This window comes from Manis pentadactyla, chromosome 9, assembly GCF_030020395.1.
Source record: "Manis pentadactyla isolate mManPen7 chromosome 9, mManPen7.hap1, whole genome shotgun sequence".
Lineage (NCBI taxonomy): Eukaryota > Metazoa > Chordata > Mammalia > Pholidota > Manidae > Manis > Manis pentadactyla.
This window is the reverse complement of record NC_080027.1, coordinates 38,282,211-38,307,982: the sequence shown is the minus strand read 5'-3', so window position 1 is coordinate 38,307,982 and position 25,772 is coordinate 38,282,211. Positions and strand designations below refer to the sequence as shown.

The 25,772-nt window shown below is 36.6% G+C and overlaps 1 protein-coding gene across 4 annotated transcripts in view; it reads left to right on the top strand.

Annotated features, from left to right (window-relative positions):
* Positions 1 to 25,772, top strand: part of UVRAG (UV radiation resistance associated) — a 328,856-nt gene that overhangs the window by 260,069 nt on the left and 43,015 nt on the right. For all 4 annotated transcript variants that reach the window (XM_057507207.1, XM_057507206.1, XM_036895386.2 and 1 more), the window contains one exon: positions 690 to 768. In XM_057507207.1, the coding sequence (XP_057363190.1) occupies positions 690 to 768 (79 nt within the window). The remainder of the gene's footprint in view (positions 1 to 689; positions 769 to 25,772) is intronic.

Here is a 25,772-nt window from a genome sequence, read left to right as displayed (position 1 = left end):
CATTTGCAGGATGAGGAAAGGGATAATAAAGGGAATTTATTCTTAAACTAATTCATCATCTTTATAAAGATCCACAGATCTCATGCCTTTGTTGTTTTCAGTGAGCCCAGTTAAAATGGAAAGTCTTAAAGAGCTCTGTGGCACGCACACACTGCCTTGGAGAAGTAATATCCAGCTTGCTGCCCCTGTGAATGTGAATGAATTTATGAATTTTCACTTACTGGTGGTGTTCATTTGACCGACCACCTTAAAAGAAACAAATCTTATATATTGCTTTCAAGTCTGATTTTTCTTCACAGTCTTCCTCCCCCATTTAGTAGAAGTTGAGATGTCAGCTCCAAGGTAATGGGGGAAAAATTTTCTAGGATCTTAATCTTAGGATGCTAAGTTTATGATAAGTAACTGGAATTTAGGGCCTTAACACCTTGGGGTTACTGGCTCGCTTTCTTATATATTAGTCCCATGTTGCATGACCTGTTCAATTTTTTCTTTGAAACAAAGCAGGCATTGATTTGATTTGGCTAATGTTATGAAGACACAGGATAATGGGTTGCAGTAACTATAAGTGCTTTAGTCCAAGTTTTCAGATGTGTATGCTATATCCAAGAAACTTCCACATTTGTCAACAACTTAGAGGTGGTTTTACTCAAGTTTTAGAAAACTTATGATTCCACTTTACCTTTTTTTAGGTTTCCATTATACCCCAAAGGAGGGGAGAAGTTGCAGTTTGATTACGGTGTCTATCTTCTGAACAAAAATATAGCACAGGTAAGTCCTTCCTCTTCACCCCTCGCCTGCTTCCCACATGCACCCTGCTTCCTTAGATTGGTTGACCTCTTTGGATAAAAAAGTGCTACAGTGGAATGTTTTATTTAACCAGTTACAATGATAATGCAAAGTTCTTTTAAGGTCACAGTCTTATTCTGTGACATTATAAATACTACAGAGAAGCAATGAGATGACACTGGAATCCTCCTACTAAACTCAGAATCCCTTTACTGAGTTGTTGCTTGTCAGTAGACTGTACTTGAGTGTGTGGACTTAGAACCTCTTGCTTCTGCAGCTTTCTTCTCTTAGACCACTTTCAGGGACTCATTTAGTATTGGGAGTTGATGGAGTAAAAGTTTATACCTTTAGCAATTCCTTAATGGTTTCCTTACCTTATTATCCAGAACTGAAAATAAAACACCAAGCACATAATCCTTCCAACTCATCTTGGGTTTTTGTGGCTCTCTCAACATCACATGAGTTAGTGTCTCATTTAAATAGTGTCTTCCCACATACTGTAGAAAGACTACCAGATGAGTGCATTTGCATGTTCCTAAAAGAAATATGCAACATTTCTTTAGCCTACTTGGCTCTACTTCAAGAAGTAGACATATTCCATACATTTTCTAGTTGTAAAAGAAGATCATCTTCAGTACTTTTATTTGGACATCCTTCCAATCGGAATATCACAATGAGGAGTATTCACAGTTTGGCTTTTATTTAAAGACATTACCAGCTATATCCTCAGAACTTTTCTTTTTAAAGAAGCAGCAAGGTTTGTGATGCTTTTGTTTTTATCAGCCCAAGTTGCCTTTTGTCCACATGAATCTAAAGACTGAATAGTTCCCTTATTCATTCCTGAAAGATCTGAAATTATTTCTCCACATTGTGTCATCTTTGCCTTTCTTCCCCTTATCCAACCTCAGCTTTATGTTTTTTTTTAATTTGGTTTTTATTAAACCCTGAGCCTTTTATGATAATGGATCAAATTTCTAGTTTGCAGCCTTTAATTAATTATTTGCTTTATAACCTCATACTCGTGCCCACTCAGTTATTCTGCTTTACTGTTACTGCCACTCCAGTTCATGCTCTTTACTTTAAGGCAAGCAGCCTTGCTCACAGTCTCTGGCAAATGACTCATCTTTCCATGTGCCGTTCTTCCCACAACTTCTGCTTTCCCTCCCTCCATTTTTGGCAGAAAAGTATCTCAGTCTAAGAAATAGGACTTTAATTTCAAGGCTGCCTAGCTCACACTACTGATTGCAGTTATTATACCATAGACAGAGCAGTGCTTAGATAGAACTTGTCAAAAAGTGGCAAACTGAGAGTGTATAAGGTAGAAGAGGTCTGGATGAATTAGAGAGCTCCTCCAGGTGAGGTCCACCAAGGTGGAAAAGAGCACATGGATAATGGGGGCCAGAGTCTGGGAGTCAGGATGTCAGGGTATCAGGAAGGTCGGTCTCATTTAGTAGAACTAGTTCTGATCTCAGTTCAGAGGTTCTTCTCTCCTAGCCCCATATTTTGTTTCTTGCTCTAAGCACACTCAAGTCAGAAGTCTGTTGGAAGACTGCAAGTGAAAACTATGCCTGATTAAGACTTGAGCCAAAATATCTGGATTTCCTCATAAGCTTCAGACGTATTCCCATACACATATGCACACACACACACTTAGTTCTTTCTTCTTAGGGTCCAATAGGAATGCCAAAGGAAGGTATGAAGAGGTAATAAGAATAGCCCAGCTTGCTTTGAAAACAAGACAAAGATGGAGGCTGACTGTGTGCAGTGGAAAGTTTGGAGTCTGTCCTCCAGACTCTGAGCTCTGGCACCTGTTTGGCCCTCATTCGAGCACTTCCCAAGCTGCCCCTGACTTTATTAACTGAACTGAGACCACAAGTATGCCGACCTAGTTTTATTCATCTGTTTAAAAATTAGATTATTTCTAGAAGTTTTGTATCCTCTGCACCTTTATACTCTTTTGAAAATTGAGAGATTAATTGTATTTTTATGTGTGTCTAAGATCAATAGGTTAAGCACTGTAAGCAAGCATTTTGCTCTCTGGTGTTTTTTTTCATCATTGTTGGGGCAGTTTTAAAAGGAAAGGACAATAAACTTTTTATAAACAGACTTTCTTAGGTTTCGGAGTTCATTCTGGAAGCCCCTTTCAAGCATTTAGAAAGCAATGTAGCAAATTTGTGACTTTTAACCTTTTTTTGCTTCAGCTCTGTTTCGTCTCTTATTATTTCTTGCGGGATGTTTCGTTTTGTCCATGGCGTTACTACGATCATTATTACATTTCGATTTATAACAAATCAGAGAACCATTAATTATTATGGCTCTTAATCAGGTATTGTATCAATAAGCTATTTCCCACTTTTGAAGGTTTATTTTCTATGCATGCATATATATACCAACACATGTTGTTAAAGGGGAGTTTGTCTTCTCAGCCAGTCTCATTTGTACGCCATCTCTAGAGATGTGAACAAATCATGCTATTAAAATGGCCCCACCTCAGTAATTTATAAGCTGCATTAGTGGAGGTGGATGAAAGCATTGGCATGTGTTAAAGGGCCAGAGAAAGAGGGGTGAAGTCATTTAATGCTGCATCCATAACTTGGTTGTGGATTTGAATAGTCAATAGGACCTTTCATCACCACCAGAAGTAGTAGTAAAATCACTCTTTTGGTAGAGGAAATGACAGAATGTAGTAATATTTGTTACTTCAGTGTTTGGGATCAGTCCAGCCCAAGTTTTGAAAAAACACACTTGGAAAGAGAGGCCTTCAAGTAGAAATCCTCAAGTGTTGTTTGAAGAGCTGAAAGGACTTGTAAGGCCTGCTTACCCTTTTCCTGTCATTGCTGTCTAAAGGGGTGTGTGTGTGTGTATGTGCATGTGTGCATGTGCGCTAGGTTAGTTACTGGAAGTGAATAAAGCAGAATTCCTTGTTTTTAGCACCATTTACTAATATTTTTCAAGTATCAGCCCCTTTGTCTGGAAATAGCCTTCTTTGTTGGTCAGCATGTAACACTATAGGAATGGGCCTGGCAAAATTGAGGGGCAGTGTAATTAACAGTAATTTAACAAACCAGGTCATGCTCTAATTGTCAGTAAGTTTATAAGTACATTATATTAGACTTTGTGCATAACACAGTCGTTTGCTTTTAGTTCCCAGAACATAAAAAGTAGAAAATCAAAAGTTAGAATACTTTTACATTTATGGAGAGCTTTGTAGTTTGTAGCACACATACATACATATCCATGTGACCCTCATCATCCACCCTACAAAATGAAAAGGGCAGCTAACGTTAAATGAATTTAAAGAGTATGGCTGTTGACATCCATCACTCCAGTGTAGTATTACAAAATTAGACAAGCTTGGTAGAGATTCCCATATTTCTTCATTTTCTTAATTTTTTAAATTTTTATTTTTAAGGTATCATTGATAAACACTCTTATGAAGGTTTCACATGAAAAACATTGTGGTTACTACATTCACCCATATTATCAAGTCCCCATCCAAACCCCATTACAGTCACTGTCCATCAGCGTAGTAAGATGCCAAAGAGTCACTACTTGTCTTCTCTGTGCTACGCAGTCTTCCCTGAGACCCCCCACACCATGTGTACTAATCATAATAACCCCTCAATCCCCTTCTTTCTCCCTCCCCACCTGCCCTCCCACACCCCTCCCCTTTGGTAACCGCTAGTCCCTTCTTGGAGTCTGTGAGTCTGCTGCTGTTTTGTTCCTTCAGTTTGCTTTGTTGTTATACTCCACAAATGAGGGAAATCATTTGGTATTTGTTTTTCTCTGCCTGACTTATTTCACTGAGCATAATACCCTCTAGCTCCATCCATGTTGTTGCAAATGGTAGGATTTGTTTCTTTCTTATGGCAGAATAATATTCCATTGTGTATATGTACCACATCTACTTTATCCATTCATCTACTGATGGACACTTAGATTGCTTCCGTATCTTGGCTATTGTAAATAGTGCTGCAGTAAACATAGGGGTTCAGATGTCTTTTTGAATCTGGAATCTTGTTTTCTTTGGGTAAATTCCAAGAGTGAAATTTCCAGATCAAACGGTATTTCTATTTTTAGTTTTTTGAGGAACCTCCATATTGCTTTCCACAATGGTTCAACTAGTTTACATTCCCACCAGCAGTGTAGAAGGGTTCCTCTTTCTCCTCATCCTCGCCAGCATTTGTTGTTCCTAGTGTTTTCCATGTTGGCTATCCTGACTGGTGTGAGGTGATATCTCATTGTGGTTTTAATTTGCATTTCCCTGATAATTAGCGATGTGGAGCATCTTTTCACGTGCCTGTTAGCCATCTGAATTTCTTCTTTGGAGAAGTGTCTGTTCATATCCTCCGCCCATTTTTTAATCGGGTTATTTGCTTTTTGGGTGTTGAGGCATTTGAGTTCTTTATATATTATGAATGTTAACCCCTGTCAGATATGTCATTTACAAATATATTCTCCCACACTGTAGGATGCCTTTTTGTTCTACTGATGGTGTCCTTTGCTATACAGAAGCTTTTTAGTTTGATGTAGTCCCATTTGTTCATTTTTGCTTTTCCCTTGCCCAAGGAGATGCATTAAGGAAAAAGTTGCTCATGTTTACATTCAAGAGATTTTTGCCTGTATTTTCTTCTAAGAGTTTTATGGTTTCATGACTTACATCCAGGTCTTTGATCCACTTCAAGTTTACTTTTGTTTATGGACTTAGACAATAATCCAGTTTCATTCTCTTACATGTAGCTGTCCAGTTTTGCCAACACCAATTGTTGAAGAGGCTGTCATTTCCCCATTGTATATCCATGGCTCCTTTATTGTATATTAATTGATCATATATGCTTGGGTTTATATCCGGGCTCTCTAGTCTGTTCCATTGATCTATGGGTCTGTTTTTGTGCCAGTACCAAATTGTCTTGATTGCTGTGGCTTTGCAGCTGAGCTTGAAGTCAGGGAGCGTAATCCCCCCGTTTTATTCTTCCTTCTCAGGATTGCTTTGGCTATTCGGGGTCTTTTGTGGTTCCACATGAATTTTAGAACTATTCACTCTAGTTTGTTGAAGAATACCTTTTGCATTTTGATAAGGATTGCATTGAATCTGTAGATTGCTTTAGGCAGGGTGGCCATTTTGACAATGTTGATTCTTCCTGTACATGAGCACAGAATATATTTCCATTTATTGGTATCTTTAATTTCTCTCATGAGTGTCTTGTAGTTTTCAGGGTATATGTCTTTCACTTCCTTGGTTAGGTTTATTCCTAGGTATTTTATTCTTTTTGATGCAAATGTGAATTCTGTGCAATATCCTACTTGTCCATCAATGGATGAATGGATTGAGAAAATGTGGTATATATACACAGTGGAATATTACTCAGCCATAAAATAGAAAGAAATCCTGTCATTTGCAGCAACATGGATGGAACTTGAGGGCATTATGCTAAGTGAAATATGTAAGAAAAAGAGAAATACCAAATGATCTCATTTATATGTAGAATATTAAAACAAAAATTGAACTCAGATACAGAGAATATGTTTGCTGGTTACAGGAGGAGTGGGGAGCAGTTCTTAAGTGGAGGACAAAGGGTAAATGTGTTCAAAATGTACAAGTTTCCGGTTTGAAAATAGAGTGGGGGAATTAATGTACAGCATCATGACTATAGTTAATAATACTGTATTGTATATGCAAAGTGGCTAAGAGAATGTAGATGTTCCTCAACTTACAATGGGGTTATATCCTGATAAACCCAGTGCAAGTTGAAAATATCATAAGCTGAAAATGCATTTAATAGATCAAACCTACCAAGCATAGCTAAGCCTAGCTTATATTAAACATGCTCAGAACACTTACAGGTGGGCAAAGTCGTCTAACACAAAGCCTGTCTTATAAGAAAGTGCTGATTATCTCATGTAATTTATTGAGTACTGAACTGGAAGTGAAAAACAGAATGGTAGGTGTACAGAGTGGTTGTAAATGTATCGGTTGTTTCTCCTTCATGATCATGTGGCTGACTGGGAGCTGCAGCTCACTGCCACTGCCCAGCATCACGAGAGAGTATCATACAGCTTACTGCTAGCACTGGAAAAAGATCAAAATTCAAAGTATGGTTTGTGTATCACTTTGACACCATCATAAATTTTTAAAATCATATGTTGAACCATGAGAAGTCAGGGACCATATGTATATCAAAAGTTCTCACCACAAGGAAAAAAAATTGTTGACTGTATGTGGTGACGGATGTTAACCGGACTTCTTATGATCATTTTGCTATATATAGAACCATTATGCCATATACCTGAAATAAATATAATGTTATGTCAATTATATATTAATAAAAAATAATAAAATTATATTATGGGATATGAGCTAATGGATTGAATGTGGACTCAAAGGAAAAGGAATAATCAAGAATGACTCTAGTTTTTATGTATAAGCAACTGGATGGATGAAAATTTCATTTATTGAGACACAGCGGTAGGTGGAAGTCCTGCTTTGGTAATGTTAAGTTTGAGTTGCCTTTTAGAAATAAGTAGAGTTGTCAAGTAGGCAACAAGATATATGGGTGGGAAATCAATACTGGAGATACAAATTTGGGAGTCATCAATATAAAGATGATATTTAAATCCATGTAGTCAGATGAGATCAACCAGGGAGAGAATGCAGAGCTGAAAAGAGAGACAGACAGTAACAGAATGGGATTTAGCTGTGGGAAATCACATTTGGAAGTTGGGTGGAGGAGGATGAACCAGCAAAGACTGAGAGGAATGGCTAATCAGGTAGAGAGAAAACCATGAGAAAGGATTAATTTGGAAGCTTAAGAGAAGTAAATTTCTGGAGAAAGGAGTAATCAACTATGTCAAATCCTGCTGTAAGATGAAGCATCCAGTGGACGTGGAAACATGAAAGTCACTGAAACAAACAGTTCTGGTGTAGCAAAAGGTATTTCAGAGAGTGAGTAGGAGGGGAGGGAGTGTGTGGACAACTCTTCTGAGGTAGTTTTTGTGAAATGAGATAAACTTATGGAATTTGGGGTAGTGTCAGAGAAGAATATCCACAATTACCTGAAAAGGCTATTAAAATACTCCTTGTCTACCTACTTTGTGTGCGGTTGGGTTTTCTTATGAAACAGCATAAGGTAACAAAGTGAATGAGGAAGAATATGTGAGTCCAGCTGTCTTTTGTTAAGGCTGATTGAAAAGAGACTTGCAAAAATGTAAAACAATGTCACTCGTCTCTCTAAATTTATTTTCTGGAAAATATACTAGTTTTTGATTTAAAAAATTTATATTCACAAGTAATAGATTTCTTTTGTTATTTTTAAAGTAAATTAATAAATATTTAAAAGTTTTCTCACTTTTAACTCCTAATATGGTAAATATTGTTATATGGCCCAATGTAAACAAAAGCTCTTTGGGGTCCTCAATAATTTTAAGAATGTAAAGGGATCTTGAGACCAAAAAGCTTGAAAACCACTGTCCTAAACATTGTGGCCATCCATATTTCCTATGAAACTCCTCAATTGCTCATAGTCCGATAAACCAAGACATACTTGTTAGTTCCCCAAGTGTGGAAAACACTGTATAAGAGACTTACCAATTTGAAATCTGGTAGTGCGGCTTCTCTCCTTTCCTGAAAGCGCAGGTACTTAAGAGAAATACTTTAAGGATATAGTTTATAAATATTAATGGTGATTTGCATTTGGATTGAATGTAATGGCTTTTATTTACTCCTACATCTCATTTTGTACTGTATGAAGTATGTTAACCAGGTCTATCTTTAGAGCTAAGAAATTGAGCTGCTGCTATGCTAACTTCTCAAGGATGACAGAGCTATTACATGGCTGACAGAATTCAAGACCAAATCTCTTCTGAGGTCACATCCAGACCCACTGGATATCCCACTAAACTCTTCTTTACCAGCTATACACACTAAACTGCTTCTTTTCCTTCCCTTCCTCCCTTCCTTCCTTCCTTTCCTTCTTTCCTCCCTTCCTTCCCTCCCTCCTTCCCTCCCTCCTTCCTTCCCTCCTTCCTTCCCTCCCTCCTTCCTTCCTTCCCTTCCTTCCCTCCCTTCCTTTCCTCCCCTTCCTTCCCTCCTTCCCTCCCTTCCTTCCCTCCCCTTCCTTCCCTTCCCTTCCTTCCCTTCCTTCCCTTCCTTTCCTCCCCTTCCTTTCCTCCCCTTCCTTCTTTCAAGTTTCGGCCTTAGTAATTTCAATCCTATGATGTGGATAAATCACAATCATCTGCCTTTTAGAGATAAGACCCCTGAGACTTTGAGTTAAGTAGGAGAACCAGGGTCAGAACCTGGGGACTTCATGGCCTCTCTTTTTACTGCTCTTTCCCTCAAGTTATTTTAAAACTTCATTGAAAGTAAAGTAGCTTCTCTTTCCAACAACAGTTGGAAACTGTTCTGCCAAGGACATGGTCTTTCTCTAAAACCTGACTGTCCATGGGGCCCACAGTGCATAGCTATTTAGAAGGGATCAGTTCCAGCATACACCCAGCGCTTAAATTCATGTCTTTTTCTTCAACATGCAGTCCAATGTATATGACACATGGGGAGAAAATGTATTTTTATTTTCTTAATTCTTCATGCAATCAAGAATACAAATTCCAAGGATGTTATAATAGTTAAACTGCCTTTTTTCCCCCCGTTGCCTACAAAATTTGCCAGTAATGTAGTAGAAACTATCTTTTGAAAGTCATATACCTATATCTTTAAAAAAAGAGAAAACTTTTAGAATGCATATACCATGCAACTCACTGATTTTAAATACATGATTGAATGGTTTTTAGTATACTCATCAAATTGTACAGCTATCAACACCATCAATTTTAGAATATTTTCACTGCTTGGAAAAGAAAACCTGTATCCATTAGCAGTTACTCCCCATTCCCCAAGATCCCCATCTAAACAGCCACCATTCTACTTTCTGTCTCTGTAGATTTGCCTATTCTGAACATTTCATATAAATGGAATCATGAAGTATGTGGTCGTTGTGACTGGCTTCTTTCACTTACAGATTCAAGGTTCATCCATGTTACAGCATGTATCAGTCATTCTATTGCCAAATCATTTTGGCTATTTGAAGTATTTATGGATATGTTGCATTTTATTCATCCATTCATCAGTTGATAGACATTTAGGTTGTTTATACTTTTTGGCTATTACAAATAAATAATGCTGCTATGAGCATTCATGTACAAGTTTCTGTGGGGATATATATTTTCATTACTCTTAAGAGCAGAATTGATAAGCTATATGGTAACTACTTGACATGGGAGGAATTGCCAGATGGTTTTCTAAAGCAGCTGAACTATTTTGCATTCCCACCAATTAATGTATAAGAGTTCTAATTTCTTTACATCCTCACCAACACTTGTTATTTTGATTTTGAGTTAAGCCATCCTACTAGATATAAAGTGGTATCTCATTGTGGTTTTGATTTGAACTTCCCTAACAGCTAATGATGTTGAGCGTCTTTTCATGTGCTCAGTGACCATTTGTATACGTTGCTTGGAGAAATGTCTGTTCAGGCCGTTTGCCCATTTTTAAATTGGGTTATTTGTCTTTACCATTGGTATGTAAGGGATCTTTATATAATATAGGCACAAGTTCCTTCTCAAATATATGATTTGCAGGTGTTTTCTCCTATTCTGTAGGTTGTTTTTTACTTTCTTGATAGTGCCCATTGAAGCACAAAGGTTTTTAGTTTTGATGAAGTCTTATTTTTTCTACTTTAGCTCTTCTTGCTTGTGCTTTTGGTGTCAAAAAAATCTAAGAAAGCTTAGCCCAAGTACCTTTTAAATTATTTTCTGTGTTGCTTTGCTCATATGTTTAGATCAGTGATCTATTTTGAATTAATTTTTTTTTGTATAGTGTAAGGAAAGAGTCCAACTTCATTCTTTTGCATGTATATATCCAGTTGTCACAGAAAAATCTGTTGAAAAGACTACTGTCTACCCATTGAATTGTCTTGATACTGTTGTTGAAAATTAACTGTAAATGTAAAGATTTATTTCTGAACTCTGAATTCTATTCCACTAATCTATATATCTATCCTTATGCTAATATCATCTGTATTTTTTTTCTTTAAAAAATGTTTTATAAACTCAATAATATATGCCTGGTGTAGAAATATTTAAAAGTACAAAAGAAGATAGAAGAACAGAATTTTTTAAAATAATCCGCGATATCACAATTCACACACACCTTCAGGATCTTCTAAACTTTTTTGTCTTTCTCTTACATAGTTGAAATACATCTACTGCTCTATATCTTTTTTTTTTAATACAAGCATTTTTCCAATCCATTAAAAACTCTTAGTCAATATTTTTAATATATATTTTATTTCTGTGCATATAATTTATTTAACCATTCTTCTAAATCTTGGACATTTGTTCTTACAGGTTTTTCTTAAAATAAGGTTTCAATTGCCATGTTAGCACTAATACGTTTTACATATGCATATGTTAATATGTTTCTGCTCTGTAGAGGGACATATTCAGATACAAGATACAGTAAGGTAAATACCTGAGTGTCCTGAGCTGTGCAAGGCCTATGAGAGGTTAGTGTTCCCTCTAGGTGCCTATTTTGGGGAAGGGAGGTTAAAAATACTCACAATATGTAAATAGCCAACAGACTATACAAGGCATGCAATGATCACTGTCAAAAGAGAAGTTCCAGTGAAGTGTGGTTCTGGCTCACAGAGGGGAGAGCCCTGGGGTAGTTTCAAGTCCTGCAGACCTGGATGTGCATCCCTCCGACCATGTGGATGAATTTGGCCATGTAATGAAATGCCACTGCACCTCCTTTCCCTTATGTTTACCAAGATTGGATAATTCTCATAGGATTGTTGCGGGACTAGAAACAGTGAACATCGAGTTTGTAGCTCAGGATATGTCCACCAAAAGGGTAAGTGGTGACTGCCACTCCTGTTGGGCTGATGTAGAGGTGGAACGTATGCTTCAGTAGAAAAATTTGACATCTGAACTGGAAATTCAAGGGTGGGAGTATCTGGTTAGTGAGAGAGGAAGGACTGCTTAAGATATTTCCAGACCTGCCTGGCTGAAACAGGTTACCTTAATAGTGGTGATAGGAAAGGTGTTTGGGGTTCACCATCACTGACTCTAGCACCATACAGTTACCAGTCTTTATACTTGGACCTAAATATGGTCTGGTGAGCTCCCTGGGCATGTTCCGGTGTTCAGTAAATATTTATTGAAATAATGAATGATGAATGACTTATCTAGGAAATTGTTTGATTATTAATTAACTTAATTCTATTGAAATATATGTGTATTTACCCTGTTGATACCTTGATTTTGGACGTCTGGCCTCCAGAACTGTGAGAGAATAAATTTCTACTTGTTTGAGTCACCTAAAAAAAAGAAAAAGTTGTATTTAAATGGTATTTAAGTGCATCTTGACTTACCTCTGTTTAAATGAAGTCTTTAGGTAAGATAGAAAAATAATATATATGTAGTTGTTTTCCAAAAGTTTCATGCTGTACTTTAAGAGATAGTATATTACCTTTTTGTAGTAGCAAGTGATTGGTTAAGTATTGACTTTTTTTTTAAGAATCATATCAGTTTAAGAACCATATCATAACCAGTTTAGTAGACATTTTTCATGATACATTGGCCATGATCACTGTACTCTTCAAAGGCTGAGAGTGATGAATTGACAAGATAAAACAGTTTATTTTTACCTCAGTTTGACATTTTCCCCCCACTTTAAACTCAAACTAGAAATCCAGTGCCAAAATATCTTTCTCAATGAAAAATAAAACTATTATAACTATATTTATATAGCTTATTTTAGGGTGCAGAGGTCTTTCACATACATTATCTCCTTTGTCCATTGCAAAAGCCATAAAAGTGTTGGTATTACTGTCCTTATTTTACATTTAGATAAACTGAGCCTCTGAAAGGTAGGCGGAGAAATTCAGACACTAATCCTCTGACTGTGAGTTTAGGGACCATATTTACTAGTTTCCTTTTTCAGACAGAAAGAAACATTTAAAAAGGTCTCCCTTTTATCTGTGGGGACCTAAGAGCTAAGTCTAATTTTAGCACCTTACTTGGTTTAGTTATCTTTGTTATCTTTTCCTCTTCCTTTATCCTAGCTGTTTTAAAAGATTGGCTTTTGCCTTTTACTTTGCATATTTTAGCAACTTAATCTGGCAAATTATATTCTTCAATTAAAGAAATAAATTGCTTTTTCAATAATGATGTTAGCCTTTTCCAAGGTACTACCATGACTGATATTTTTTGCTAGGAGAAAAATATTTTTAAAATGTACCTCAACTGATTAAACTGAAAACTAAAAGATAAAAGTTTATTTTCGAGAAATGTCTCAAATTTCTGAAAGTTTCTAAAGTCATGCTCATTAAGGAAGTCATTAATTATTTTTTTAATTGGAAAAAAATTCATAATGCTTATAAGGAAACCAACTCACTTGAAAACATGGCTGGGGAATTTTTATTCCTGTATCATACATGTGATAGGACTACAAAAAGTGAAAATGTTGCTCTGAGGTAGGAGATCAAATAAAGGAGTACTTTGACAGTCTGTGTATACAAGTATATGGACCAAGGTTAACACAAAATTTAAGAGTAACTTAACAGATAGCATTTTTGGAATATTAGGTCAGTTGGTGGTTAAAACACTTGTGATGTTAACTCTGAATATGGGGAAAAATAGCTTAATACCAGTGTTTGCATGTGACATGCATTGTATGTTTTGACCTCTCAGATAATTGTTTTCATCTACAGATGAAAAGTGTGAATAACTTCAATAAAAGTTTTGCTTTTGAGAAGTCTTTGAATGGGAACTAAGACCCACTGTTTTCTATTGCATTTTATCTGGTACTGAGTACAATTTAAATTTGGGCAGATTTATTCTAGTTAAGCCAAAAGTGTCAACATGTAAACTTGTTTTGATTAAAGGATTTTTCTATTAAAAAAAAAAAATGTACCTCACCCGAAATGAAATACACAGTGCTTAGTTCAGGGAAGGTAGACTATAAATTCTAACTATTTTTTATGGTTATACTTAGTAAAATGAATTAGGAGAAATAATATATATGAAAAGTGAATTTGGTCTGATTTTAGTTGGCATCAAAGGGACCAGCATAGCTTAGATTTAACCTGTTTAGGGAAATGTACTTCAAAAAACTTGTTACTTGTAAATTTTGGTACTTATTAGAGAATAGTAATTTTAAATGTGCAGACTTGGTTTTCTAGGGAGGATGAAATTTGTATCCTTATTAATCCTAGAATAAAATGAACTAAAGTAAATGCAGCATAGCTGAGTGTTTAAGAGCAAGTACAGTGGATCAAATGTCAGGTCTATCACTTTAGCTATATGATTTCAGATAAGTTATTTAATGTCTCTGTGCCTCAGTGTCCTTATCTGTAAAATGGGAATGATGAAATAATAACAGTGATAATTATTATTTCTATTTCTTAGAGTTATGAAACTTAAATAAAACCTGTGAAACCCTTAGAATAGTGCTCAGAACAGAGTAAGTGCTAAATAAGTGTTTGCTTAAATAAATAAAATGCAAAGTGTAGTGTCATCTTTGTGGTAAAAAAAAATCCCATATTCCACAAATAAATGAGCAGGGGTTGTGTGGAAGTTGATTACAAGCTAAATGCAAGTTAATAAGTAAAGAAGAGAGGAAGAATTGTCTTTTTAGCTACATCAGTGGGAGTACCACGTATAAGGAAGGAAAAGTATTTACACACCTTGTTTACTATTAGCTTTTAGTTTCAAGTTAATGTAATGCTTTTCTTCTTTATTTTTCAAAATAAATAATTTTTTTTTATCAGGTATGATACTGCATTCTTAGAGCTCTCCCCCAAATTTAGCAGTTTTCTTTCTGTTTGCTATTTGTAACTGAAACAATATTTTTAACTCATAATGGAATAAAGTGAGGCCATTTTAGAACGATATAAAAAATGCAGTGCTATATATTTCATGTATTAAAAGAAAAAATACAAAATCTCTTATTCTGTTCATCCTTATGAAAACAGAAACTGAATCAGCCTTTGACTCACCTGGACTGCACGGTAGATTGAACTTTCAACATTAAACTTTTCACTTTTCTCTATTGCTTAGTGTAATAGTTATACAGATAATAATAATTTATAGCTTAGCATTGTATAGGTCGCAGGGCACTTTTCCATATAATCTCCCATTGCCCTATGACGGTTAGAATTACTGTTGTCCTCTTTTGCCTCTAGGAAAACCAAGCTTTGCAGGAGTTAAGTGCATGACCTCAAGGACACACAGATCTGTTCAGAGGTAGAGCCAGAACTTGAACCTAGGACGTCTAATTCAAAACCTAGAATCTCTAGCTCTTAGACACAGTTAATTTGAGATTGTAGGTTTTGGAGCTTTTAATGATAATGCTGTATTTTGCTAATTTATTTTTCAATAAAAGAGACAAAAGATAGTTTACTTCTCCAACAGACCCACAGTTATTTGTGGATAGACCCAAATCATAGTCCTATATTTACAACAATAGCTTTGTAGATATTTGTGTAAGTTGTCAGTTTAAAAGATGTGTATATATAATAAACTCAGATTAGCATTTTACATTTAAATAACTTGGGTAGATACAATGGAAGGAAAGAAATTTTGTCATCCATGGGCTCCAACAAAAAAGTGGATGAAAAGGTTTAATGGAAGGAACATAACACCAACAACTAGAAATGTCAGTGTTCATTTCCAGCTCTTCTAACTTGCTGCTGCTTTGAGCAAGTGGTTTCTTCTACTGGGCCTCCATCTTCTCATCTAAAGAATAAAAGGGTTGACTGTCCAGAAATGTGGACTTCATTGCTTCACAGGAATTACATTTAAATTTTAAAGCATTTTATATAAAGCAAAAAACTGTAGACTTAGTAATCTTGACATATTATCTTCATTGTTTTTTTCTAGAAAACAAGTGATGTTTGTATCCATGACAAATTTTTATACAAAATCTGCCTCAATCTAGTCCTATTGAGAAAATTTGTTTTTGTATTAGTAACTCAAACTAACATCACTCCAAAAACTTACTAACACTCCAGAAGCTTTTATACTAAGGACTGTTTGTATAAAACTGCCATTGCTTCTAAATTTGAATTTTGTTTAGAAGAAAGTGAATATACTTCCACTAATTGGCCCTACTGTGCCAAAAAAGAAAATGTTAAGAAAAGTAAGTACATATCTTCATAATTATGAGGTTGCAAAGGCAGTGTTCAGGATTTTCTACTAAGCCAGTCAGTGTAAGATCTACAGCGTTAAAAGTGTCGTAAACGGTTACTCAGTGCAGTGTGCAGCCCAAGTCCATCCAGGATGGCAGTACCTGATTTTGACATCATGTTATGGATAAATAACTGGATAATAAACCACAGAACCACAGTATATGTTATACTTTTGTAAATTGTGTTTTATGGATAACTTTTGAGTTTTCCCAAAAGGCTGATATATTTCAATATTTTTAATGTATCAGTGCTCATTTTGAGTACGCAGAGGTAACCTAACCAACTACCATTAAGTTTTGCTACTAAGGGATATACCTTTCAATAAAGTTATTGAAATGCAAAAAAAGAATAAAAGGGTTGAGCTTTATGTACTCTGAGGTCCCTATCAGTCTTAATATTCTTTGAATTTATGCTGCTTAACTTTACACACATATGTCATTGTTCCTTTTTTTTTAATCATCACCTTCAAACAGCATGCTACATGTTGGTGATTTTGTTAATAGAAAATAAACAGAGATTTGTTGAGTACCATGCCAGGTGAATAAAGGGTCAATCTAAGTCCATACAGTATGGACTTAATGATGATTATACCACCATACATTATGTAGTGTTTTATATTTTGCAAAGTGCTTTCACACAAAAAGCTCATATACTGCTCTTTATAATTTCTCCTCTGAAGTAGATTTAGTAAGAATTTTCCCTTTGATTTAGTAGTTCTTAAGAACTGTGTCATAAGAAAATAATTCTAATTTCCTGAAAACAATTAAAAGGCATTTATCATAACTAAAAATAGCTATCTTAGGGGTAGGTTAAATAAACTGAGGAATATCCACAGTCATTAAAATTTTTTGAAGATTAATAGCATAAAAATACATTTGTTACTAGTGGAGAAAGGAGGGTATGGAGTTGAATACACACACACACACACCAGTTACAAATATTGAAAATTAACATTTCAGAGGCACCAAACAAACATCCTTTGTGTTGGAAAAATACTGCCCAGATGTATGTCGAAATCACATTACACATTTGTTTTGCGGGACTTGGGTTAATTTTTCTACTTACCTCTTTATTTCTGATTCTTTTTATTTAGTACATATTACTTTTACAATATAAATATATTTTTGTATTATATTTTATTATTATAAATATGATTTAAATTATATGTTATATAATATGTGTGTATGTATATCTATATATATGCACTTTATAATATAAATAGAAGAAAATTTTTCAGATGAAAATTGAGAGCTTAGTGTGGTTTCTTGACATTTTCAAATATCACAAATGCTTCGTGGTGAACATGGAACTAGAAACTAGGTTTTGTATTCTATCCATTACTACTTGGCTTCTACCATCAAATTAATGCAGTATGCCAGCAGATGTAGAGTCCAGCCTTAAAGGGGTTGCCTAGGTATATATATTTTTTCTTAATAGTATATACTCCTCCATTGCTATTCATTAGTACTTAGTAAAATTAAGAAACTCCACATTATTTTTTTCATACTTTCTAAGATATTCCCTGGCTCAGCAGCTTTTTAGGCAGTGTAATATAGTTAGGAGCACAGGCACAAATAGACAAGGTTCAGTGTTGACACCTGATAATGGTGGCATTGGAGAAGGTATTTCTTGGTGGGCCTCAGTGTCTTCCTTTATATAATGGGGCTCACAAAGGTGTGTTATACAACATAATGTCCACTTTTTCTAAACTGCTCTAAAACCTTTCTATCTTTGTCCCCGTTGTGTTCACATTATGCAATAACAGTTGTATCTCATTTCCAGACTGCCTTGCAAGGCAGCTTAAATGTCTTAGAAAGAGCCCTAGATTGTGTTCTAGCTTCAGAGATGCCTCTAACTCTTTATTTATCTAACTCAATGTGCCTCTTTACTCACTGTGACTGACATTAGGCAAGTCTCTTAGTCTAAGCTCTAGATCCTTGTAAAATAAAGATGTTGAAGTAAATCTCTCCGTTTCCTTCTAGCGATAATGCCTATGATCTCTGATTCCTCTCAATCTTGTTTTGAGCACATACCTGATAAAACAAATACACACAATACTCACACACTACATCAGTTACTCTTAAAGCAGAGGTGATGGGTGTGTAAATTGATAAAACCATTTTAGCAAACAATTTGGCATTACCCTTAAAGTTGAAGATACATGTATGAGAATGTTTATTGCAGCCCTATTCATAATAGCCAAAACTGGAAACAACTTAAAATCTGTAAGCAGTATGTTTATCATTAATCATGATCTATTTATGTAATGGAATACTGTGCAGCCATGAAATCATAGCTATATGCAGTGATAAGGATGAATTTCTCAAGTAATAATGTTGAGTAAAAGAAGCAAAACAAAAAAGAATATGTTATTCTATTTATGTATAGTTCAAAAATAGTCAAGGTTAAGCTGTATTGTTAGGGACGAAAATTACAGTTGACCCTTGAACAACATGGGTTTGAACTGTGTGGATACACTTGTATGCATATTTTTAAAAAAAATACACAGTACTGTAATTGGATGTAAGGTAGCAGACTCCACACGTGATGTGGTTGATAAAAATGGAAAAGGATAAAAGTACACAGTGGCCCATATGGGGACTGAGCCCAGGACTTTGGTGTTACTAGCACCACACTGTAACCCAACTGAGCTGACTGGCCACTGTCTGGACCAGAAAGAGATGCCAGGTTTTAAGAGGAGCAGAAGAGCAGAGGAGCCTAGGCCTGCATCAGGCAACTCAGAGTAAGTGAAGTGGGGCAGGGACATGGGACAAGCTTCATGATTAACTTTTCCTCCCTATGATGAAAAATGCCAAGATATGAATAGTATAGTAAGAACAAGGGGGACTACATCTTAAGGCTAAGATTCCATTCTAAACACCAGGGAGTTAGGAGATAAAATTCCTAACATATTCTTTGGTAATCGGCCAACAGCCTGTCTTAAGACAGGGCAAGCTGTCCTAACTGCATTGTTCCCAATGCTTGAGGGTAACCACTATCTTGGAAAAGAACAGGATCAATAAATTCCTTGTTGTTTATCTAGTAGAATTATCTAGAGGACTGACTGTGGGTGGTGACATCATGTTTCTCACCATAGAGAGACATCATGAGACCACCTGTCAAGCCTGTGCCCAACAACCACCCCACCCCGCCCTCCCCTTTGCCCCATTCTTGAAATCCTTAAAAGACAGAATCCTAAGCCCTTAAGTGCACCTCCTCTCTGAGCTTGCCCACACTCCTCTTTCTTTGAGTGTGTACCTTGCCTTAAATAAAGCCTTCCCACTGCTCAACTTAATGCATTTTGCCTCTGTGCTCTTCCAGTGGTAAACATATTTGTTACTTTGCTATTTCATTCAATTTTCTATACTTAAGCACAAGTCTTCACTCTCTTTGTCCTACTTCAGACTAGAAGGGAAGGACTACTGAGATCTCTGATCTAGGCTTGCAAGTTCCTGTTGCCTGGGTGACCCAGACAGGACTGCAGCTGTAAGATCATGCTGTTCAGTGCCTGCCTGAAAATCTCCCTTCTTTGCCTTTGATAAGTTCTCAGAACATAATCTCACTCCAGTACTCTGCAGCTCCCCCAAATCCTGGGGTGGTAGGAACTTAGCTCCATGCCAAGCAGATTCAAACAGACACTGGGTGCCAGGTGACCCTGGATTTAAGGGTTGACAAGGGTATCTGCCCCATGCCAAACAGGAGTTCAGTGAACTTCCTTTCTTTCCTCTGCTCCTCCTTGCTCTCTGCAGCCCACACTGCTGCTGCCATTCACTGCTACTCTCGCTTCAATGAATTCCTTCCTTACCTGCACTTGCCCAACCTGTTTGAGAATTCTTTCTTGTCCAGAGTCAAGAGTTCTCCCCCGTCCAGGTTGAGGTTTCACCTAGTGCATAGGGAGAGACCTCCCTAGATGCAGCTGCCCGGCAGACAGCAGAAGGAGGTGGGAAACCTTTACCCCTTCAAAGTGCATCCCTCCCAGCCCAGGTCTGATCTACCTGTAGGCAATTGTCAACACTGGCATGGACCAGTAGAGCAGCTAATTCAACTTCTGCTTGCTCTCATTTCTCTGTTAGACCTTACAGCCTTCCCATTTCTTTTCTATTCTTTGTTGCACCCAAACTTAACTGACCCGTCTTACATACACTAGGCTATTAGTTGTTAAATTTGGGGGAGTCAAAAGTTATATGCAGATTTTCCACTGCACAGGGGGTCAGTGCCCCTAACCCTCGAGTTTTTCAAGGATCATCTAAAAGCAAGGGTAGTGACTACCTCTGGGAGAGAGAAGAGATTGTAATGAGAAAAGGGCTCATATGAATTCTGTTTCTTGACTGAATGGTGGTTACATGAGGTTTGCTTTACAGTGATCCTTTAAGAACAATGCATATATGTTTTAAGCATTTTGCTATGTTATAGTTCAGCATTTAAAAATTATAGGAAACAATAAAAAAGCATGTGTGACACTATTTCACTGAATTCTTATAGACCCAGAAAATATTTGCCATTATTAAGGACTTGATATTTCATTGTCATCCACCAGAGGAAAAAGGATTTTGAACTAGAGCCCTAGTAAATTTATTTGTCTTAGCTTCACAAATAAGAATGCCTGCTTTTATTGATTATCTTTATGCAAAGCACTTTTTATTCTTTATCCCTAATCTTTACAATAACCCTTTCAGTTTTTATTATTACCCTCATTTTACAACTGAGTAAACTGAGGCTTAGGGTAATTAAATAACTCCTTGATAGAGAAGGAATTTTAAATCACTGAAACAATCAGCTTGGTGTATTTTTGTGTTTTTTTTTCCGCCTTCATGTTATGGCAAGATAAATTGAAAACAACATTTGTGACCATTTTAAGGATAGGTAATATAAAAATAAGTTCTGAATAAATGAATAGACTGAGTTTTAGATGGATATATTTTTCTTTAAAATGTGCCTCAAAGTATAGATTTCCCAAGTACCTAGCAGTAAATGAGTTTGTGGATATTTTGGTATTTACTACTTACAGGTCAATCCCCTACACTGAATGTTAAGATTGGATCTAATTAGAAGAAAAAATGAGAGAAACAGTCCCTAGATTTTTTATATACCAACTGGTGGTCACTTTATCCAGAGTTCACTGAACTATGACCACCACTAACCAAGAAAAGGAAACTACTTTCTATGCCAAGCCAAAAAAGAAAGTGTTTTAGATTTTGCTTGTAATGTCACTTAGGATTCTTCTTAAAGGCTTGTGAACCTTTGCCTTCTTTTAATAACCTTTCATAATGACAAGGTCCCCTGAGAATGAAGTCATCTGAGTGGAATGTGCCTGTGTCTTAAAATCTGATAAACATCACTTCATGGTACTTAGGAGATTAAAAGAGACTTAAAACACATAAATGTTACTTTCAGGTTATTATAGCCAAGGAAGCCTGTAGCCCAGCTATCAAAACAGCTTAGCTTCACCAAGTTCCAAGCAGTGGGCTTAGCCAATCGGTTAGCTCTGCTTCAGGACTCACTGCACTGTCTTTTGAATTGACCTTCAACTTGTAATGTAGAATATAATTGTTTCGTCTCTTAAGCACATTTATGTGTCCCTTTGCCCTGACACTAATTCATCATTTGCTTTACAGTAATTCCACTCAGACATTACCATTAAGCCCCATTGGAAGCTAGTAAAGGATATGAATGGATATATTTCCTAATCAGTGACATTAGTTTATATCTCCTTATTAAGATACCCATTAAACTCATACTGGGAGAGATAACGTGAACACTAATGCACTTTACTTCTTCCATCAGTGTTCTTTTATTTATTTCTATAAAGGAGTTAATAATATTTGAATTTAAGTGTCTGAGAGGATGCAAAGCTTTTAGTAATGGTCTAAGATCTTTTATTCTGGTAAGACTAAAGTGGAAGATGTGAAAAACAAAGACATTCATTATTATGTTGTCATTTTTATTCTTTCCCTCCCTAAAACATAGCCATTAAAATATACTTAGTATCATTTATTTAAGACTTAATGTCTTTTATATAATCTTTTATAAACAAAATATATTATCCTATAGTTTCCCTGTACTTTATTTAGTTATCTTGGTTTTCAAATTTTAATCTGAAACTCAGAATATACACAGAGTTTCATGTACCTTTGGGATTGCCAGCCCTGAAGTGCTAATTGCGTGTTCCGGGTTCTGGCAGGTCAGGGAGTATAAAGAAGTTGCCCCATATGAAAAATAATCCACACGTGTATAAAATCTAATTCTTCTGATGAATTCCCCCACCACATTACCTTAACCAAAATAGATGCTCAGTAAATATCTCTTCAATTCCATTCACAATCCTATCCATTTGAGACATTTGGCAAAGTTGATAATGTGACTTTCCATTTCAGGAATCTATAAATTACTGTCTTCAGGGGCTATGGCAGCACCCTGAACACCCTGAGAGGATGGTATCCTTTTGTTTTGCTTTGGGTTTTTACTATTACTGCTTTTTCAAAACTGGCAATATGAATACCAGGAAGTGGCAATTTTGCAAATCTGCCATGCCAGGTCACACACTTCTTTTAGTCTCACTACGAACATCTTTACCTTCCTTTGGTCCTTCCTCTTAGTATGTTCTCCCGGAAGCAGAAAGAAAGCAGCAGCAGCCTTCTTAGTTTGTTCCTGTATCAAACGTCCTTTCCTGCAAGTAAAATACAGTGTCTTAGACTCACTGTAGCTAATTCCATACTAACAGTCTCTTTCCCCTAAGCAATCATGTGGTTCATTACCAGTACCCACATTTACTGGCCATTAGTTTGGACACAAGAAGAAGCAGACTTCAAGAGGGTATTAGGTGTACAAAAGATTTACTGGAGGAGGAAGTGGAAGAAGGTGGGAAGAGCCATTAAACTGCAATGCAGATAATGACACTTGTAGAAGGAGAGAGGAAAGGAAGGAGGACTGAGTAGGAAGAGTCTTCAACTGCAGCTCAGTTCTAAGAAAGGTTCATCCAGGCTGACAGAAGTCCTCAAGCCAAAGTAGTTCTTTGGAGGAGCCCCATGTCTCACCCAGGTGGACTTGCCTTAGCACCAGTGCTGTGCAGTCATTGGCTGAGAGCAGCCTGCAGGAAGGATCGAGAGGTGCAGTAGCCGGAGCCATCAGCCAGTCATTCTCCCTGCCACAGGAGATCTAAGGGGGACGTTTCCTGGCTTCTCTACTAGTGTATGACTTTAGTAGGTAAGTTTAGCACCTCACTGAACCTCAGTTCAGAATGGTAATACTGCCAGTACAGGGTTATTGTAAAGGTTAAATAAATAATATGTATAAAAAACCTTGGAGCATAATAATAAGTTATTCCCCTTATGGCTCTCCTTCTGATACCACACGGTTAATTTCTAACATTTTCCTTAAAAAATAATTGTTAGGCTATCAACTTTGCTGAGGGTGTCTATACCAGTGCTACTCAAAGTGTGGTCCACAGACCAACAAGTAGTCTGTAGTCATAGAGCTGCTTGTTACCAGTTATCTTGCAGCAAGATAAGGAACTTGTAGCAAAGATGTTAGATGCATTTTTTTTAAAGTTATAAGAAAACTGAATTTTATTCTTTTATTTTAACCAAATTCAGCCTGATATTATTGCATTTCCAACAGTGAAAGAATGAGATCCTAATTGAACTAATGAATATTCCAGATATACAACCAGGCTTTTCTGAATATTTGTCTTTTCCTGGTCAATAACTAAAGTCAACAGAGTCACTGAATTTAGAGATCAGCGATATCTTCTCTAGTTTCCAACAGTTTGCAATATTACTAAGAGATATTCATCTTGCTTCTTAAAACTAGTTGATGAGGGATGAGACAGATTGTGAAGGGAGAGAGGGAGGTTGGGAGGTTGGTTCTATCCCTCTATAATGTTTATCCATAATATACATGCTATAAAGAAAGTAAACAGTATCTTGGGAGTGGCATTATTTGATAGAGTTTTAAATCAGATAAACCAAAGTTTTATCCATTTTATTAGTTGTGTAACTTTCAGGGATTACTTAACCCTTAGAACCTGTATCTTACTCTTTGAAGCAAAGATAATAATACTTTAAGAGTTTATAAACTTTAAATAAGGTACGATATTAAAGAACCTGGCAAGGAGCTTGTCACATAGAAGCTGATCATTAAATGATATCCATTATTCTTACTGGTTCAATCAGGGAAAGCTTTTCAGTGTTCAGAAAGATTTTAATAGATAGCCAGAGATGGAAAAAGTCAGGGTAGACCTTCCTGACCGAAGGAATAGCATGACAGAGGCATAGCTGTGTCAGAAATCAAAGCTTGGGACTTTTTTAAGGAGTGGCAAGTATTTCTAGCTGTTTGGATTGTAAAGCACTTGAAAAGACACAGCACAATGTGAGTGAAGCTGGGAAGGTTTTCACACAGGGCACTTCAACAAAAAAAAAAAAAAAAATGAGAGAGGGGTTGGTGTTCTCACATAGTGTAGCACTCAGTGAGACCCAGACAAAACAAAGATCCCTTCTCTGTTAAAGCTTACTTATTCTGGCTTTTTAACAACTCTGTCTGATAGAGGTCAAAATTGTAATAGAAGTTATTGATAAATATGAAAAAATGTATGTTATACATGTAGTTACTCTAGACAAGTCAAAAAATGTAACTAAAGAGTATGTCCCAAGGGAAGAAGATAGCTGTCTGTATTTGAAAGGTTGTCAGGGAGAAGGAGTAAAATTAAACCTTGCTGATGGATTAAATTAATGCAAATAGAAATCAGAAGGGCAAAATTTTTAGCTCACATAAGAAATATTGTTCAACAGCTAGAGCTGCCCCAAGTAGTGTGGAAAGCTTGGGGATGAAGTAGTAAGTATCTGGTCATTGGAGGTACAGAGCTAGATGATTGTCACAACTGCTGTAGAAAATGGGTCTGTTCTGTGAGAAGGTTAAACCAAGTGCCTTCTAAGTTAGGTTTACTCCAGATGATTCTGTGCCTACCCAGTGCTCTTGCTGCCATCTCGGTGCAAACCTTGCATCAGGTTTTGTCGAGAACAGTTGGTTCCACAAAGCAGGACCTTGATGATGGTTACAAATACTCTGAGGTATTATCCCCTCCCTCGGGTCAACAGTTTCAGCTACTTCAGAGACCTCCAGTAGCTTTCACTGGAACAAACTTCGGATGGTACCTTAACCGGGGATTTCTCCACAGTTCTGTTGAGCACAGTAAGACAGTCTTCATCCAGATGAGGGCTTTGGGCTGCTACATGGACCTCAAAGGCATCCTCACCCAAACAGGAACCCCCTGATACCTTGACACACAGTTTACCAGCCCCTTGCGAACACTTAGTAGCCACAGAAGTTTTTCCTTCTCTTTATCTAAACTGAAGCCTGCAACTCCTTCCATTGGAGGCTTGTTTTCTAACACTCCACAAGAGCAAGAAGGTGATGAAGAGGAGGGAGGGATGGGTAGTTTGTCCATTTCTTCAAGCCACTACTTTCTCCTCCTTGTATAAAATCATCATGCTTCATTGAAGCTGTTTGAACTGTCAACTCTCTGTCATACCTGGTTATCATCTGGCATGCTGGTTACTTCACTGGAGTGCTCAGAATTTAGAACCTTGCTTAAGGTCTTCTTTCTCGGCTGCTACTCCTGTAGTAACTCTGCATTACTCTATCTCATCCATTGTCTTTCCCATAATAAACTGCTGTTTCCCATGTTCTGTCCTGCTTCTGGGCTTTTACACTTGCAGTTTCCTCCGTCTGGAATACTATCTCTCT